General features: G+C 36.2%; 1 protein-coding gene across 2 annotated transcripts in view; it reads left to right on the forward strand.

Moving 5' to 3' along the window:
• Positions 1–16263, forward strand: part of POLR3G (RNA polymerase III subunit G) — a 54559-nt gene extending 38296 nt beyond the window's left edge. Inside the window, exons 5-9 of one of the 2 annotated variants that reach the window (XR_002823829.1) lie at positions 2982–3032; positions 5955–6037; positions 10247–10393; positions 14309–14480; positions 15541–16263. Coding sequence is in view for 1 of the 2 variants with exons in the window: in XM_023730099.1 (XP_023585867.1) it covers positions 2982–3032; positions 5955–6037; positions 10247–10393; positions 14309–14395 (368 nt within the window). In the remaining variant the exon portion in view is untranslated. Of the gene's footprint in view, positions 1–2981; positions 3033–5954; positions 6038–10246; positions 10394–14308 lie in introns of both variants that reach the window. The other variant, XM_023730099.1, reaches the window with a different exon arrangement.
• Positions 16264–18036: the final 1773 nt, after the last annotated feature.

Raw genomic sequence — 18036 nt, forward strand, 5'->3', positions numbered from 1 at the left:
AGTTGTGAATTTATTTTGACATTTTGTTCCTGCATTATTTTCCTGAATTCTTCCATTTTTTTTGTCTGTATTTTCCATGAATTCTTCTGCCTTTTCCATGAATTTGTCTATTTTTTCCTCATTTTTTTCTGCTTTTTGCTTCAACTCTTGGATAATTCTGAGTATTAGAGATTTGAATTCCCTGTCAGGTAGTTCTAGTGCCTTTTTTTCTCCTGGAAAGTCATCTAATGTTTTATTTTGGACGACTACTGGAAGCATCCTATCCTGTTTTTATAAATGTTTTGATATTGTCTGCTGTCTTCAGGGTATTCAGTAGTTATTTTTCTTGTTTAGTGATTGTAGGTTTGTTTTTTTCATCCTTTTTTTTTTTTAATATGGCTATGTCTGAGCACATGGGCTGTGTGTTCTTTGTTTGCTCATCTGTGGGCACAATACTTTTCACCTCCTCCATTCGGCAGGGTCAGTTGCTTAGACATGGTACAGCAGGGCAGATCTAGCTCAAGAGGGTTGCTGGGATGGATTGTTTGTGGCACTTACTACAGCCACCAGGGCAGGTCGGTAATCAGTGCAGGGAAGGTTCTGGTAGGCCGTGCCTGTGCTGCTTGGTGGTGTGATGTTAAGAGCATGGTGCACATAGGCAGCATGGTGGGGGGAGATTGTGATGTGTGGAGCTGAGATGGATATGGGAGAAAGGAGAAAGGAACAGGAGCCAAAAACATACAAACAAAAAAGAGTGCTAGGGGAGCTTGCCATTGGAGTAGAGAGATGAGAGACTATGAAATGGTGAAAAGCAGAAAGGGGAAGAAGAATAAAAAAAAAGAAAAGAATCAATAAATAAAAATTAGAAAGAAAACAGCAAAGCTCCCATAGATCCCATTGGTTTGGGTACAAGGTCTGGGGAAGTTGTAACCAGGTGTTGAAGTACAGCCTGGCTAGAAGGCGTAGAGGTATTCAGCACCAGTTATTCAGGGGACAGAAAGAGAAGGAAGGTATAGAGAGACGAGAAACTGAGTAATGAAGAAAGACGAAAAGGGAAAAAGAGGGAAAACAAAACAAAACAAATTAAAAAAGAAGAGCAAGGAAAACTCCCCAAAAATGAGGGAAAAAAAAAACACAAAAAAAATGCTCTCAGGGATCCCTCTGCGCATCCAGTTAAGCTGAGGGGGTAGGTCCCAAGCTGCGCAGCACTGCCCGGCCAGAACGGGCTCCCAGCTGGAGAAAAGAAAAAGAAAACAAACAAACAATTCAAAACAAACAAAAGCCCTGGGATCCCACCAGTATGGCAGCACAGACCATGAAGCAGTTCCACACTTGATCAGAGCTCCACTGCCTCTCAGGAAGAAACAAAGATGGCCCACGGAGCCAGGTATTTGAGCGAAAGACCAGGGAGGTGGTGAGAGGTAAGGAAGAAATCAAAAGATGTGGAAAAAAGCAACACCAGCAGCCAATGAATGGCGCTTAGGGAGTTGGCCAGCGTGGGTGGGTGGAATCCAAGCAGCCGGTGCTTCCCGGCTAAGAGACTGTGGCCGCAGGAAGCAGAGGAGGCCGAATTGGGGTGAAGAAAGGTGGGGGTTGGGAAAGCGTATATTGCCAGTTACTGGTTGTTCTGTCTCCTGCTGGAAGCTCCGTGAAGCTGTTTTCTCGTACCCCCTGTTTGCTGGTCTCTGAAAGGAGTCCAAGATGGCGGATCCGTGCTGCATTAGCTGATAGGGGACCTCTGCATGTATGTCTCCTCCCTCTCTCTTCTCTGTCAGTTTCTTATTCCATTTGGTGCTTGGCTGGGTTCTTTATCTCTTCATATGATGTTTAGGGTTTCGTATTGCTGTTTTCTCTGTTTGGCTTAGTTTTTCGGATCTTTGCTGTGGAGGGACGGTGTGGTGCTTCTGCCTAGAATGCCATGTTGCCGAAAGTCCTAACTATTTACGTTTTTAATTTTAAAGTTTTCAAATAATTATTAGAACTGTTTATTTCACTTTGTATATGTTGGGATTGTGATCACATACTTTAATTTTTGAAAGAAACTTTATCGCATAAGAAATACTTATTTACTATTCAAAACTTAAGGAGTCCTGGTGTAGCAATGGTTAAGCCCTTGGCTGCTAACCAAAAGGTCAGCAGTTAGAACCCACCGGCCGCTCCGAGGGAGAAAAGACCTGGCAGTCTGCTCCTGTAAAGATTACAGCCTTGAAAATCCTATGGGGTAGTTCTACTCTGTCCTACACGATTGCTATGAGTTGGAATCAACTCAGTGGCACAGAACAACATAAAAACTTCCAATAAAAAAAAAAGATCCATGCCATCAAGTTGATTCTGACTCATAACGACCCTATAGGACAGAGTAGAACTGCCCCTTAGGGTTTTCAAAGAGTGGCTGGTGGATTTGAACTGCTGACCTGTTGCTTAGCAGCTGAGCTCTTAACCACTGCACCACAGGGCTCCTACAAAATACAGCATAGCCAAGTAATAAACAGTACTTAAGAAATTAACTGTGGTAATAGTAACACCCTTGTACAATTACCATACAATTTCCTAACCTACTGCTTTCTCTGCATGAATAATATATGTAGACATATGTTAGATTTATTTTTTAATGAAGTCTATAGATATTGTTTTAGAAATTTTTTTATTCACAATAAAATAATTTTCCTATCTATGTATGTATTTTTACATTTTCATTCTTAATCGTTATAAAAACCTCTGCATTTAAAATTGATTATGTAAAATGTTATTTAGCTGTTAAAAGAATGCTGTGGAAGTTTTGTAGCACTATTTCAAAGCTCTTTTAATGAACTTTTTCTTTATAGAAGAAAAACTGTTACTGTCTTTTATATTTTGATTCTCACATTAAAACTGTACAATCAGAGTCTAAGACATTTTCATTGCATGGATAACTGTCATTGTGTGCTTTAAATAGTTATGTCCAGTGCCACTAATTCCTAGGGGAAAATGCAATTTTTATGTTTCTTCTTGTGTCCACATAGATTGGAGGAGACTCCCAAGGGAGATGATGCCAAGGAAAAAATGCAAAAAAGGTACATTGAACATATAATAGTAATCCAGGTAGGAAAGGGTTGTTGGTTAAATTTTATTGGTATGGAATTGTCAACCTGAAGTAACACCCAGTGTTGTCAGTGCTTTTGCTTAAAATATGTTTGGCATTTTGATTAGTTTGCTAAAGCTTGTTTTTATCCGTTGCTGTTGTTTTTTTGTTTTATTTTTGTTTGTTGTTTCTTTAATTGTGGAATTTTGATGTGCTAGGAAAAACTTCAGTTACGTGGACTCTTTCATTTACATATTTGCAATTTTTTGAATAATTATACTGGCTACATTTAAGTTTTTAGCCAAAAAGGTTTACAATTTGTAACTGGTAGAACTCTATGTTGTACGTAAAAATACCAAAGTGAAAGCTTCCATTTTGTTCTTCAGAATTTACTAATTTCATTGAGTAAATAGTTGGTGAGCATCTGCTACACTTACCAGAGACTGGACTGAGAAGAATAAAACAGTGAGCCAAGTGGGAATAATTCTTGCATTCATGGAGCTTACAGTCAAATTGGGCAAAAACATTCAACAAAAAATGCACTGTCCTCTTGGAGAGGCCAGAGATGGGTTCTCTGAGGAAATGAAATTGGAGTTAAGATTGCAGGATGTATAGGAGTTTACTAATACGCGACTGGGAGAGGGGAGAGACATTAGATGGAGACTGGGTTTGTGAGAGAAAACCATGAGGTCGGTTCAAACATGTTTTGGGGGTTCCTTTGAGATACACAGATAGAGATGTGGAATATTTTGTCAGATACAGGGAATGGACTTCAAGATGGAGATAGTAGTGATCAGCGTAGATACAATCATTGAGACAGTGAGAAAGTATGAGATTGTTGAGGATAAAATTAGAGAATTAAGAGAAATGAGGGCCTAAGCCTAAGCTTGGAGGAATTCCAAGATTTAATGGGCAGGTAGAGAAGATTGAATCAACAAAGGAAGAGAGATGTAAAAGAAGCACAGGAGTGTGTAAAGTTTTAGATTTTACTCTAGACATATGAGTCGTTAAATGAGAATGAGTAGAGGCCAAGAAAGACCTAGGCAGCCAAGGTGGATTATGAGAATACGGGTTGAAATGGTTGTGATGAAATAAGAGAAGAAATAAAAGCAAAAATAAAGGCCGTCTGAAACTTAGAATAAGTAGCTTGAGTTTAACTTAGAATGGAAATGATGCTTCCACAAACAGCAAGGAAAAAATTCAGTAACTAATAGTCTTGAAAGATGAAAATCAATCAATAAATATTACTGTATTAATTACAAATGTATTTGACTATAGGTATCAGAAAACCTAATTAACATTGACTTTAAAAAGAGAGTTTTATTTTTCTTAGTGACAAGAATTTTAGAAATAAGTGGTGGAGATTGGTGTTGGGTTGGTTGGTCAGCAGTGCCATCAAGTACCCTGGTTCTTTCTAACTTGCCTATCTGCCGTCTTTATATATTTGGCCAAAGGTGGAAAAAATATTCATGCCAGTGTTTTGGAGTTAAAACAGTCTTTCAACAAATTTTGCTAGTTTGATACTTTTCCCCCAATTATGTGTATAAGGTTTAGGCATTCTATAAAACTAGAATGATAGGTGGCGAAGAATGCTGAGTGGACTTGAGTCTGCCACCGACTTTCTTAGAAATAAGCAATTTTTAATATTTACCTGACCGTATCCTATAGTATGTACTTAACAGACTTATGTGTTAGAAAGCAAAATAATTTGATGAAAGAGCCTTATAAAAAAAGACTTTGTGGTGTAAGTAAATTATATCCTTAGCTAATCGTTTTTGGCTCAATATTGTATATTGAGATCTTATTCATCTATGAGACTGTATTTTATGTAGCACAGTTCACATTGAACAGTCTTTGCTCCCAAGGGATTGGGGTAGAGAAAATTACCCATCATTAAATGTATTGCTTTTGTTTGAGCAAAGCGTCACTAATATATGTGTTTGGGAGCCATGGACTCAGTGACTCCCTGAGGGGTAATTTGGTATAACACAGTAAATTGTAATTTCATCAGTTATGAGTCATCCACCACAGACTAAAAAATTTCTTCTTCGGTAGGTTAAATGTTAATCTTTAACAAAATTACATCTTTCTGAGCCATATTTTCCTCTCTTACCAAGTAATTTCTTATATTTAGTTTGATTTTGAAAAAGAACTATAATACTTTCTGATCACAATGGGACAGTTTTGTAGCATATCATAATGCTTTTGTAAGAGACAGGCAGGATCTATATTTGAAATAATTCTGTATTCCCTGCTGCTTTAGAACAGCCTCAAAATGAAATATTTTTTTATATGGCTAAAACAAATTTGTGTATCTCAAAACCATTAAAATACTTAATTTCATTTATTATAACGCTTTAAATTTCCAGATTTGTATGATGGGTGTGTTCCGTTTAACCATTTTAATCTTCATTCCGTAAGGAATGATGTCTTATGCTGAGTATAACTTCTTGATGAATGCATATTTATCCTGTACTACTTTTTTTTATTTTGCAAACCTGGTAAAATTGCTTTGGTTAAAATAAAGTGTACTGATCAGTGAGCAAAAAGCTGGTGCAAAGGACAGATTTGTGAGAATCTTTCGTTGGTATCCTAGTGCTTCTACCTGAGTTAACATTTTAGCAGTTTTGGGCCTCGTAATATAAATTGTCAGTCCAAATTTTCAGTATTAGAATAAATCAGGTGTCATTCTTAGAGAATTTATCCTATTATGTGATTATCATTTACTCCTTATCATTGGGAAATTGTTATAGTGCAATGATTTATTTTGTTTATTTGAGAACGTTAATTCAGTCTGCAAATTATGTGACAGCTTGATCATGACATAGCATTCTGGTAGACAGTATATGAAAGGCAAAGAAATATAATCCACAGTTGTTAGAGAAAAATGTATCAACTACTTATTTTACTTCAGCAGGCCCAAAGTCCAAAAAGGCAACAGACGCTGGCAAAGTCACTTCAGTCACTAATACTACTGATGTGTTGAAAAAAATTGAGGTAAAGTTTTATTCTTAGTGTATATGAGAACTTAAAAAACATAAAATGTCATACATCTTTCTGCCTTCTTCAGCTTTTCAGCCTTCTCTCACTTTTTAATAACGTGGATTTGGCAGAAGCGAGCCTAGCGCACAGGGTAACTGGAAAGGTTTAAAAGTTGTTGGCTAGGAGGGTATGGAGGTTCCATCCTGTCCTTCTTTACCACTCACTTGTCAGCATAACCGAAAAACCAAACCAGACTGATTGCCATCAAGTCAATTCTGACTACAGTGACCCTGTAGGAAAGAGGGGAACTGCCCCATAGGGTTTCCAAGGCTGTAATCTTCACTGAAGCCGACTGCCACATCTTTCTCCTGTGGAGCAGCTGGTGAGTTCAAACCACCAACTTTTGGTTAGCAACCAAGCACTTATCCACTCCTCCCTTGTCAACACACTTCACCATTATAACCTGCTCCCTTTTCTATTGTGTTCCCATTTCCCCCTGATTTGAATTATGCAAGGGGAAAAAAACATGAGTTTCATACCAAAAATGTATTTCTTTTAAAAACTCTCTAATTTTTTTTTCTCCTATTGGTGTATGTGTACTTTTCAGTGCTTTTTCTCTGTGTCTTATGTTAAGTATAGAAGATTCTATTAGGGGGAAAACTGAACCTTGTGTAACTTATTTTTATATCTTTATTTTTTTAATATTTCCAAAATAAAAAGATGTAGAATTCAGGTTAATACACTTCACCCTCCCATCCCTGTCTCCAGACACGTAGTTCCTTTCCTGTGGATGGACAGTCAGTGTTACAGTTTCTTATATATCCTTTCAGAAATTTTTTATGCATAGCAAATAGATTTTTTTTCTCCTTGTTTTAAATGACAAATGGTGGTATATTACGCTTTCCACATTTTCATTATATCACTTAACAAAATATCTTGGAGATGGTTGTGTATCAGTATATGTAGTGTTACCTTGTTTGTTTTTTGGCTATAATTTAAGAATGAACCATAATTTATTTAATTAGTGCCCTATTGATGCGCATTATGTTTCATCAGTGTTTTGCTATTACAAACAATGCTGCAATGAATTCATGTTAAGTATGTAATTTCACATGCATAGGGTAAATTTCTAGAAGTTGATTTGTTGAGTCAAATGTTAAATGTGACATGCATTGTAATACAGATAAATATTGTCCAATTGTTATCCATGGAAGTTATACCAGTTTACTCCCACTATCAATGTATGTATTATCCTTCATTTATGACGATCTTAAATTAATGACAGCATGTAATACTGACAAAGGATTGTGTGCCGTGGTCTGTGATGAGCTGTTTTGATACATTATGTCCTTTAGACTTCACAACAACAGAAAAAACAGAATAATACCAAAACCCAGCTGGTGGATTCGAACTGCTGACCTTTTGGTTAGCAGCTGTAGCTCTTAACTACTGCACCACCAGGGCTCTGCAACAGAGAGAGCTGGTTATTATTACTATTATTCCTTACTTAACAGATGAGGAAGTCAAAGCTTAGAAAATGTTCCTTTTTCAGCTAAGGTGTCACAGCTGCTTGGTAGCAAAAACTCTTTATTTTTTGACCAGTACTTGAACTAACTGGAGATAACATGACTTAAAACACAGCCAGGAGAATTGATAAATGAACAGTGCTAACTACCAGGTTTAACTGTGATGGAATAATAGATGGGGTTACAAGACTAGCCAACTTGTATTGATTGAACGTAGGTTCTGGCTGTACTTAAAGCTTCCTGGTAAGAAGATGCTGATGTGCTCTAAGGAAGATTGATCTGGACCTCTCAGTGTGGTTTCTTCTCAGAACAAATTGTGTCTACTTATTCCGTACATTTTAACACCTCTTTTAGTACACACATTGATAAAACTGGAATTTTAAATCAAGAAATCCCAGTAAGTTAGCAGTTTTAATAGAGCAAAATTAGTTTCCAGATGACCCCCATGTTGCTCATTTGTTCAGCAAAAGCAGTTGCAAGTTTTATTTTAATAAAACCTCTATGGGCAGAGAGGGAGTGACATAGAGTCAAATTCATGATTATTGTGTGAATAATTAGACAGCAGTGAACTAATATTTGACCATCTCATTTTTTCATGACATATAGGAGGCTCTAGAGTGGCGACTGTTTAATATTTGAGCTAGAAGACCTGTTCCCTGTCCATAAATGAACTGTCTCAAAGTATTTTCACGTTGTATTATTTATTTTGTTCTCACAACAAATCTGTAAAGTAGTAGGGTTAGATTTATTTCACAGAAGAGAAAAAGGTAGCTATTAAGTAGAAGAGCTCAAACTAGTACAAAACGAATGAAGTTATGAGACAGTGTACGTGGCTCAGAGGGAATTTTTAAAAGTTGCATAAATTTGCTCTTTGTTAACTTATTGAAGTATTTATAGGTTTGATTTATGTGGTAGGAATAAAGATGTCTGAGTGGCAATGATAGAAGTAAAGACGTTCTAGGTCCTATGTAGCACTGAATGAATTCTGTATTTTAAAAATATTTTCATATAACTGCTTTAAATAATTATACTACTAATTATGAAATAGTAGTTAATAGCATGATTTTTTAGATATAGTGTATACCTTGCACAGAGTGAGGCAAATGTAGCACTACAATTCCCTTTTAACTCCACAGACTTATGGATTATAGGTGCACTGTTAAGAGCTCAGCTGCTAACCAAAAGGTCAGCAGTTTGAATCCACCAGCCACTCCTTGGAAATCCTATGGAGCAGTTCTACTCTGTCCTGTAAAGTCAGTATGAGTTAGAATTGACTCAATTGCAAAGGGTTTTTTTTTTTTTTTAATTACCTGATTAAAATAGTAATAAAAATACCATATATTAATTAATATTAATGTTTATTATATATGTATACTTGTATTCATTATTATTTTTAAAAAAATCTTTTTTGTCAAGTTGATTCTGACTCATGGTGACCCCATGTATTACAGAGTAGAACAGAGCTTTATAGGGTTTTCTTGGCTGTAATCTTTATGGAAACAGATTGGCTGGACTTTCTTCCGCCTCTGGGTAGGATTGCAAACCACTTGCAACACCATCTATCATTTTGCTCTGTCCTATAGGGTCACTATGAGTTGGAGTCGACTCAAGGGCAATGGGTTTGGTTTTATTTTTTTGGTCACTCCAAGTACAAAATGTGTTTTCCCCATATATATATGTAATCTACAAAGCAACTGTCTTATAATAGAGATGGAGTATTTACAGATATATGCATTAGTGTTCTGATGACTCTTTAAGAATAATCACATCTTAACTAACGTGATCTTGTACCTTAATTATGAGTGTTAATATGTGAAAATATTGCTGGTGCCAACCTGTGAAATTCTATCGCATGTACAAATTGAACATAATACAATTTAGTGAACAGATATAATAATGAAAATAGATCGTTTATCAAATTAAGAAATTGTTGGTAATCATAATAGAAATATAAAGATGTAGTTTTAAAGTTAAATTTGTGCACTATGGAAAGGTAGCATAGTGATTTTAACAGGGTAGATAACTGGAACCATGAGGCAAGTGAAAGCTTTATTCTAATTCTGCATCTCTTCTTTGCTTCCTCTTTTAGTGTCGCTAATGAGTGCTAATATTGATTAGCACTGATTTGATTTTTAATCTCTGCTTTCCTTCTCAACCTACCAGATCCATTAAGAAGCGAAAATTCCTGGGAATGGGAAAATAACTAATCAAGAAAAGAAGGGGTCAGGACATAGATAATCTGCAATTAGGATGATTCATCCCAGGATGACTTGATTTTGTTTTAAATAATCTCACTTCTAAACTAAAACACAAGCATTTTGAAATATTACTAATAGTTTTCATTTTTTCCTTTTATGTTAGGATGAAAAATAACATTCTGAAAATTCTTCATAAATGAATCATCTCAAGTGTTTTAGAAGGAGATAGGATAGAAATTATAAATATAAATCATTATGCATTAGAGATGGTTAACCCCATCATTACCTGAGACGTATAATGAAGTAACAAAATCAAAGACAATACTAGTGTAATTACAGGACAGTGAGTGCCTCATTTTTTTTTTTTTTTTTAGTGAGCTCACAGTTTCCTAGGTGGAGGCAAGAGAGGATTAGAATAGGGTGGTAGGTAACTACGTTATTCTAAGGCTGGGTCAAAGTCTACTCCTTTCTCTGTACGTTAATGAACTCACTTATACCAGGAATTGGAAAAGAGAGGTGATGGTGAAAAATCAGATGAGGAAACTGAAGAGAAAGAAGGAAACAAAGAGAAAAGTAAAGAAGGTGATGATGATGAAGAAGATGACGCTGCAGAACAGGAGGAGTACGATGAAGAGGAGCAAGAGGAGGTAATGGTCCATTCTGGAATGGTAACAAAGTACTAAGCTTAAGGATTATGTAATCAGGATCAGCTATATAGTGTATACTTAAAATCACCAAGCAAACAAGTTGATGGGAACCAGAAGTATGTTACTATCACTGGCATCAAGTCTTTGGTGTCAAGACAATTATTATAACATTGAAATTATAATGATGCCACAGTGAATTTAGGAAATAAAAATAATTTGATAGGCAGCTTTGTAAGCAGAAGTCCACAAGTTTGGGAAATTGATCAAATTAGTCTAATAAAGATTTATCTATATGAAACTTTAAATCAGATATTTAGGTAATTAAGGGCTTATTCACATAGGCCTGCGGGAGAATTCCTGCAATGCTAATATGTTTCACGGCCCAAAGTGCATGTGGACGCTAGTAGCAGTTGCCTTCGAGTCGACTCAGACTCATGGACTCATGGCAGTCCCGTGTGTGTCAGAGTAGAACTGTGCACCGTAGGGTTTTCAGTGGCTGGTTTTTTAGAAGTAGATCACCAGGCCTTTCTTCCAAGGTGCTTCTGGGTGGACTCACACCTTCAGTTTCAGTTAGCAGCCGAGCATGTTAACCATTTGCACCACCCAGTGATTCTGGACACTGTTAGGGAACAGTATAATCCAACCTCAGGTGTATGTCTGAGTCAGGACTCAGTGCTCTGCAGTTGGAAATTCCAGCTGTTAGAACATGGCGTGCTTAAAAATAAACTGGAATCAATTGAGACATTTTTAAGTAGGATAATTTTCTTGGTCAGCACCACTGTGGGACTTTGTAGATACCTCACTCAATAACCCTTGGCTGAGAGTTTCATCTCCATTCCAGTGACCTTTGTCTTCACTCCATTTCAGCTTCTCACACGACACTCTGCATCTTCTCTTCACCTGAAACTGCTCCAACTCTGAAATCCTTTATTATATGCTTTAATTATTTTGCATTAAATTTTGGATTCTTTTGAAATTTATACTAGTATAAAGGAAGAGGTACGGGTACAGTTTTATCTGTTTCCAATTGGCTAGCCAGCTGCTAAACTCATTTATTAAGTAATTTGCCTGCCTTATTGATTTGACCTTCTTCCTTTATTAGCTATTAGATTCCTGTATCCACTTAGATGTATTTCCAGACTCTGTTTTATTGGTCTGTCTATTCCTAAACCAACACTAAGCTGCTCCAGTTAATAGAAGCTTCTAATTATTTGTTAATATTTGTAGGGCATATCTTCCCTGCTATACTTTTTTTTTTTAAAGAATTTTCCTGAGTATTCTCTGTTGATTCTTCCAGATAATTTTTAAGTCTAAACATTTTAAACTTAAACATCACATATGAACCCAGCTTTCCTTCCAGATCATTTTTTATTCCCAGTGCACTTTGACATGAGTGAGACTCCAGTCCTTGTGCTCCTATATGTCCACTTTACTGGTTCTCTGTCTTAATTTCCTTCCCCAAGGAGCCTTTCAGTCTCTTTCTTGCCATTATGCTTGTCCCTTGTTCTCCAGCACACACTCTAGACCAAAGTAATCTTTGCTCTGTTCCACTGTCCTCCCCTTTACTCCTTCAAACCTGCCTATTGAGCACTGCTGAGGAATTACAGAAATTGATGCCACGAAAAACTTCACGGTCCACTAGTCCTGTTTTGCTTGCTAATACGTTTTCTATGTTTGTCTTGTCAAGTGAGCTCTCTACAATAATTATTTCAAATCATCTTTATTCTTAGCCCCCCTACTTTACCACCTTTACTTTTAGTCAGTGATTGCACCTTCACACAGAAGTTGGAGCCAAACATCAGAATTCTACTTGTTTCAGAATTCTGTGTCGAGACTTAGCACAGAGTACTGAATACCCCTAGTGGGCCTATATAATTACATTTCATTTTTTAGAGAAATCTCTCTAATAGAAGAATGATTTACGTTCTGAGTGAGAGGATGAGTGAGGAATGGAATGGGGGCTTCCTTTAAAGGAACTAAATTTAAGGTTAGCATCTTTGGTCTGTTTGACAATTAATTAACATTAGATAGGTATTAATGTTAATTAATTTACTCAGTGTATTGCGGATTTGATGAGCATTTTGTTTTGAAGAGTAAAATGGAGCAAATTATCTATGTAACACCTATATATAAAACTGAGGACATGTACAGATTTTATTTTTTTCTTCTTCTGTCTTTTGAATATTGTAATTGAAGAAAGAAGCAAGGGCTGGAGTGAAAGCCAGGTACTACCTGCTTAAGCATATACATCTGTATCTGATCTGGAATCAGATAACTTGGTAGGAGTCTTCAGCAAGTAGGGAGAATCACTAGGTTGAAAAAAAAAAAATCACAAAGAATGTCTTAGATTACAGAATATATCATTGAATCAAAATCCAATTTTGTAATGGTAGTGAAGTAAGGATAGTTTGGATAAATTAACTGTAGAGATAATCTGAAATTCTTACTTTAGCCATCAGTTTCAACAGGGTCTGCTACTTCATACCTATATCAAGATTACTAACATCACAAAATTACCTGATTTGAATCACTAAACATACTTGGAGGTGCCCATGTCCAAAACACAAGTGGCAAGTTACTTGATTTGGAGTAGTAGAGTATCCTTTCCTAACTCATTTCCACTTTTATGTACAAATTGGCTTTCTTATATTTCCACAGAGGTATCCTAGCCAAGGTCTCATTTACAAGGTGGCCTCAGTTGAACTCTCAACCATGTCACCCCTCTCAGGTACACTGGCCCCAGGCTTCAGCCAGGTTTCTAGACATTGTTGGATTTCTCGGCAATAGAGAAGCCAGGCCAACTTCTGGAGAGGGAAGGGTCTGAGCTCGATGCAGAGACTTAGAGTGTTCAAGGAAGACAAAGTAATGAAATATTTATCTGAGTAATTCAAGTTACCTTTCTGTCCATCATATTTTATATGCATCTCATGTGTACATATATTCCCCCCTTTAAGATAAAATCTTCAAAAAAAATAATAAAGCTGACATTCAGGAGACTTTCTTTTGGAAATAGTTTCTGTTTATTGCTTACTCAGCCATAGTTACTGTTGTAGACAGTAGGGATGTGGAGATTAATTTATACCTAACACAGTCAAATATATTTCCTTAATATTATATATCAAGCCAGTGTTCAAATTTTCCCGAATGCCTCCAAAACATTTTTTCAAATTAGTTTGTTCCGGTCAGAATCCAAATACAGTTCACACACAGCAGCTGATTGATAACTCTCTTCAATTTATTTTAATCTGTATCCAAAATACATTTTTGAATTAATTCTTTAAAGATAGAAAGCACAGATAGCTTCTGAGTCATTCACAGGGATAATAGTCTTAATCAGCCATGAGAATTGGAAATGTTCCCCGGGGGGCCTAATTCCTCTTCATCTAGAGGAAATTGAGGGGCCCTGGATGGAATATATGTCATCCTCCAGGTTTGGTTTAGTTATCTTGAGGCCTTTTTTTTTTTTTGATAGCAAGCAAAAAGTCTCTCTGCTTATGCTCAGTTTGCTTTGTGACCAAAAACCTCACTTCTGTGTAATGAATGTTAATGTAAATTGGCTTGTTTCCTGAGTGTCTCAGCATTTGGTGAAATAAGTGTTTAGTGGTTTAGTTGACTCTTGGTAATTGTATCATTCCACTAAGGTATATTGGGAAACCCTTCATATTCTCTTAGCTATTTGATGCCAGGAGAACAGTTGGAGGTGGTGGTCTTGAAGAAGAAAACAGCATAGGTAGACTTGAGTGAAAGCTAATGTGTTTTTTAAGCAGATATGTTTTTTAAGCCTGATGTATTTTTTTATTACCTCAATTTGGTATTTATAATTTTAGACTAATGGGACAACCTACATTGTATTCTTTCATAATGTTACTGTTTATTCATTTTAATGTTTACTGAGGACTATCTCATTTCACTTAGGAAAATGATTACATTAATTCTTACTTTGAAGATGGAGATGATTTTGGTGCAGACAGTGATGACAACATGGATGAAGCAACCTATTAGCCATAATATTTCTCAAAAAATTTTTATGATAACAGTTTCTGAACATTCGGACAGGATTGTTTTCTTTATTTCTGATAAGGAATAAGTAAGTATTCTATTTTTGTTCCTGTTGTGTTGGACAGTTGTTACCAAAACTTGTAGAACCGTTTTGTTTACATAGTAGTTAGCTTACAGATTAACCTCTGACACTCTGACATTCCCTGTAAACACCTCTGTCATCCTTTTATGTGTTTAAGTGGATTTTTTAAATAATTATTTGGATTCCTTTGTGCCTAAAGAGCCTTTGCATCTCTCAGTCTATGCATTCATACTTGAACAAATTATTCTTGTTTAACTTTTGATCTTTTGTGAAACTATTTACTAGTCATCATAATGGATTTCTGTAGTCTAAAATTTGATTTAATACTGCACATGGAGCACTTTAAAAAACAAAGAAACTTGAAAATAACTTTAGTTTTACATGCTATGTTGTGTGCTACTACATTATGACTATTTAAACCTACCTGAGCTCTTACAAGTGCAAAGTTTGGAGATTGGAAGTTTTATGATTGACAGCAAATTTACCAGGAAAGGGGCCTAGCTGAGCTATATAAATTTTGTAGCTCACGTCTCAACCAGTTGAAAGTGACATTCACCTGGGGGAATAGTATAAATACTTGAATGTGGGGCTGGCTTCATTCATACAATATATGAATTAATCATCCTACTGTAATAAGCTTGACATCTTCAAATAGTTGGACTTAATGAAAAATCAGAGAGACATTTTATTTAACTTTGTAACATACAAAAATGTGAAGTAAGTTCTAGTCATATAAATTTCACTACAGGATGCATATGTGTAATGTCTGAGGTGTAGTAGCCTCTGTTGTGTTTCACTCGACTTACAAACTGTACAATTGATTTATATAATAATGCAGGATGAAACTCAGGTAATTTTAAAATTAAAATTAGTCTTCTGTTTTTTTTTTTTAACTTAAAAGCTAGCCTCCCTCCCGTCTTTTTATATTTTGGGGGAAAATACCTAAAAATCTCAGCCTCCAAAGACTGACAGATGCCAAAGATATTCATGGAAATTCATATTATATATTATAAAAAGGATTTATTAATATTACTCACCAAAAGAAATAATTTATTTTCCGCTTTAGAAAATGCCGTCCACGACCTGCTAACCTGAGAATCAGAGACCCAGATTCTATTTCTACCTGTACTATTAGACTCAACCTTGAAACTGAGCTTGGTTTTCTGTGCCTTAGTTTCTCCATTTGTAAACAATTTCCTATAAAAATTGTTTAAACACCAATCAGAATTTTCCACATATATTCATTCTCTTACCTTACAGAAATCATCAATTCTTAATTTAAATTTGGTTACCACCCTAAAAAAAATTGTAGCTTGGAAAATGACAGAAAACGTAGCTTTAAGAAACAAACATGTTTTCCTCACGAAACATACTATAATTTGATTTTCGCATCTTATAGTGGGGAAAATTGAAGAAAATATAAATTGTCTTGTGCCATTTTGTAATACGACTTTCTCAGGAAAAAGATCACTTCCAGTGGCAAATACTTCCTCGAATAATTTAAGGCAGTGTGAGGACGATTATTAGCTTAGTGCTGTGTTGACTATATGTGAATTACTTCTTTTTTAAAGGAGCTTATCAAAAATTTAAAAGATTCTAAATGGAAAACATTAATAAAACAAGTGTACTTTAAAGTAGCAATCTCCTGTACTTAGAGTAGAAACCTCACGAAGTTTTCAGTAGTTATGGACAAATAAAGTCATTTGGGATCGCTAATTAATGTACGTGTTTTATTCTCTCACCTCTTCGGTGTTGTTGTTCTTAGGTGCTATGGAGTCGGTTCTGACTCATAGCGACCCTTTGTACAACAGAACGAAACACTTCCGGTCCCATGCTATCCTCACAGTTGTTGCCATGTTTGAGCCCATTGTTTCAGCCACTGTGTCAGTCCACCTCATTGAGAGTCTTCCTCTTTTTCACTGACCCTTTACCAAGCATGATGTCCTTCTCCATGGACTGGTCAAGCCTGGTAACATGCCCAAATACATGAGACAAAGTCTTGCCATCCTCCCTTCTAAGGAGCATTCTGGTTGTACTTCTTTCAAGACAAATTTAGTCGTTCTTCTGGCAGTCCATGGTCTAGTCAGTATTCTTTGCCAACATCATAATTCAAATGTATCAGTTCTTCTTCAGTCTTCCTTATTCATTCAGTATTCATTCTTCAGTACTTTAGCCAAGTAACATTTAATTCATAGAAATCTTATCTCTACAGTTCTGTTTACTTGCTTTATTATAAATCTACAGATACCTGTTTGTATCAAATGAATACACTGAAGGTAAAGTTATTTCTTTCCGTAGCGTTCAGTTTGTCTCCACCATTTCAGTCCTGCAGATAATAAGGCAGAGCTTTGAGCAAGGATTTACCCATGGAGGACCCCAGCCATTTCTCTTATGGGCATTGTCTTCCCCTATTTGGAATATAATTTTACAATTCTAAAGTAAGTTAATAGTGAGAAAAACAGGCAGGAAGTATTTGCAGGTGATTTACCAGCATGAGTTGTGTTTTTCTGGCTTAAAATCTCAGAGACTATTAAATTATATCATAGTGAGAAACTGTTTTAATTCTTCTGGAATCCAGATTTCTGTGGCTGTGGAATTGGGGTGACCCACCCAGGCCATTTGCCCTTAGGTGTCCTTTTGAAACTTGAGCCTTTAAGGAACTGGTTTTCCTGGAGTCACCTTCAGGTCAAGTAATAGCTTAGTAAGCAGTTTAGAAGAGATTATTTTGCCTTAGGCATTGGGCTCTTTTGGAGAATTATCTATGTGCAGCAGTTTCGAGAGGCAGGAACTCCCAAGGTCTGACTGGAAGCTGTGTTTTAGGATATATGGCATGTCCTTAATGACTGTTTTTACAACTGACTGACCCTAAAGCTCTTCACATGCTCTGAGAAACCAACATGGAAGGAATTTTACAATGACCCTCAGCCTGGACCCCGCTATATAACCTGCTTTCACTGTCTCCTCTTCAGAGTACCTTCCCGATACTTTCAGCTGCCTGATTCCAATTGTATCTACTCACAATAAATCTACTGTTACACTAACTTCTGGTGTTTTTCTGTAAGTTTAGGTTTTTAACAATAGGAAGATAAACTTTAAAACATTGCTTGTTGGTGGAGTGTGTTTAAAATTGCTGTATAACAAGCAAAACTTTTTGTTGCTATAATGCTATTTTTCTGTATTTGTTTACAATTAACAAAATTAAATTGTCCTTTGTTTTATATTAAGATGTCTTGTTTTGAACCTACTTAAATATATGGTATTTACTTGGTAGGAATAATTAATCAAGATTTAACCTAGTCAAAACCAAAACCAAACCCACTGCCATCGAGTCAATTCCGACTCATAGCAACCCTACAGGACAGGGTAGAACTGCCCCATAGGGCGGGAGTGGCTGGTGGATTCGAACTGCCTACCTTTTGGTTAGCAGCTGAACGCTCAACCACTGCACCACCAGGGCTCCTAACCAAGTGTCATGGATTAAATTGTGTCCCCCAGAAATGTCTGTCAACTTGGCTAGGTCATGATTCCCAGTATTGTATTCCTACCATTTTGTCATTTGATG

This window comes from Trichechus manatus, unplaced genomic scaffold (genome assembly GCF_000243295.1).
Source record: "Trichechus manatus latirostris isolate Lorelei unplaced genomic scaffold, TriManLat1.0 scaffold00032, whole genome shotgun sequence".
Taxonomy (NCBI): Eukaryota; Metazoa; Chordata; class Mammalia; order Sirenia; family Trichechidae; genus Trichechus; species Trichechus manatus.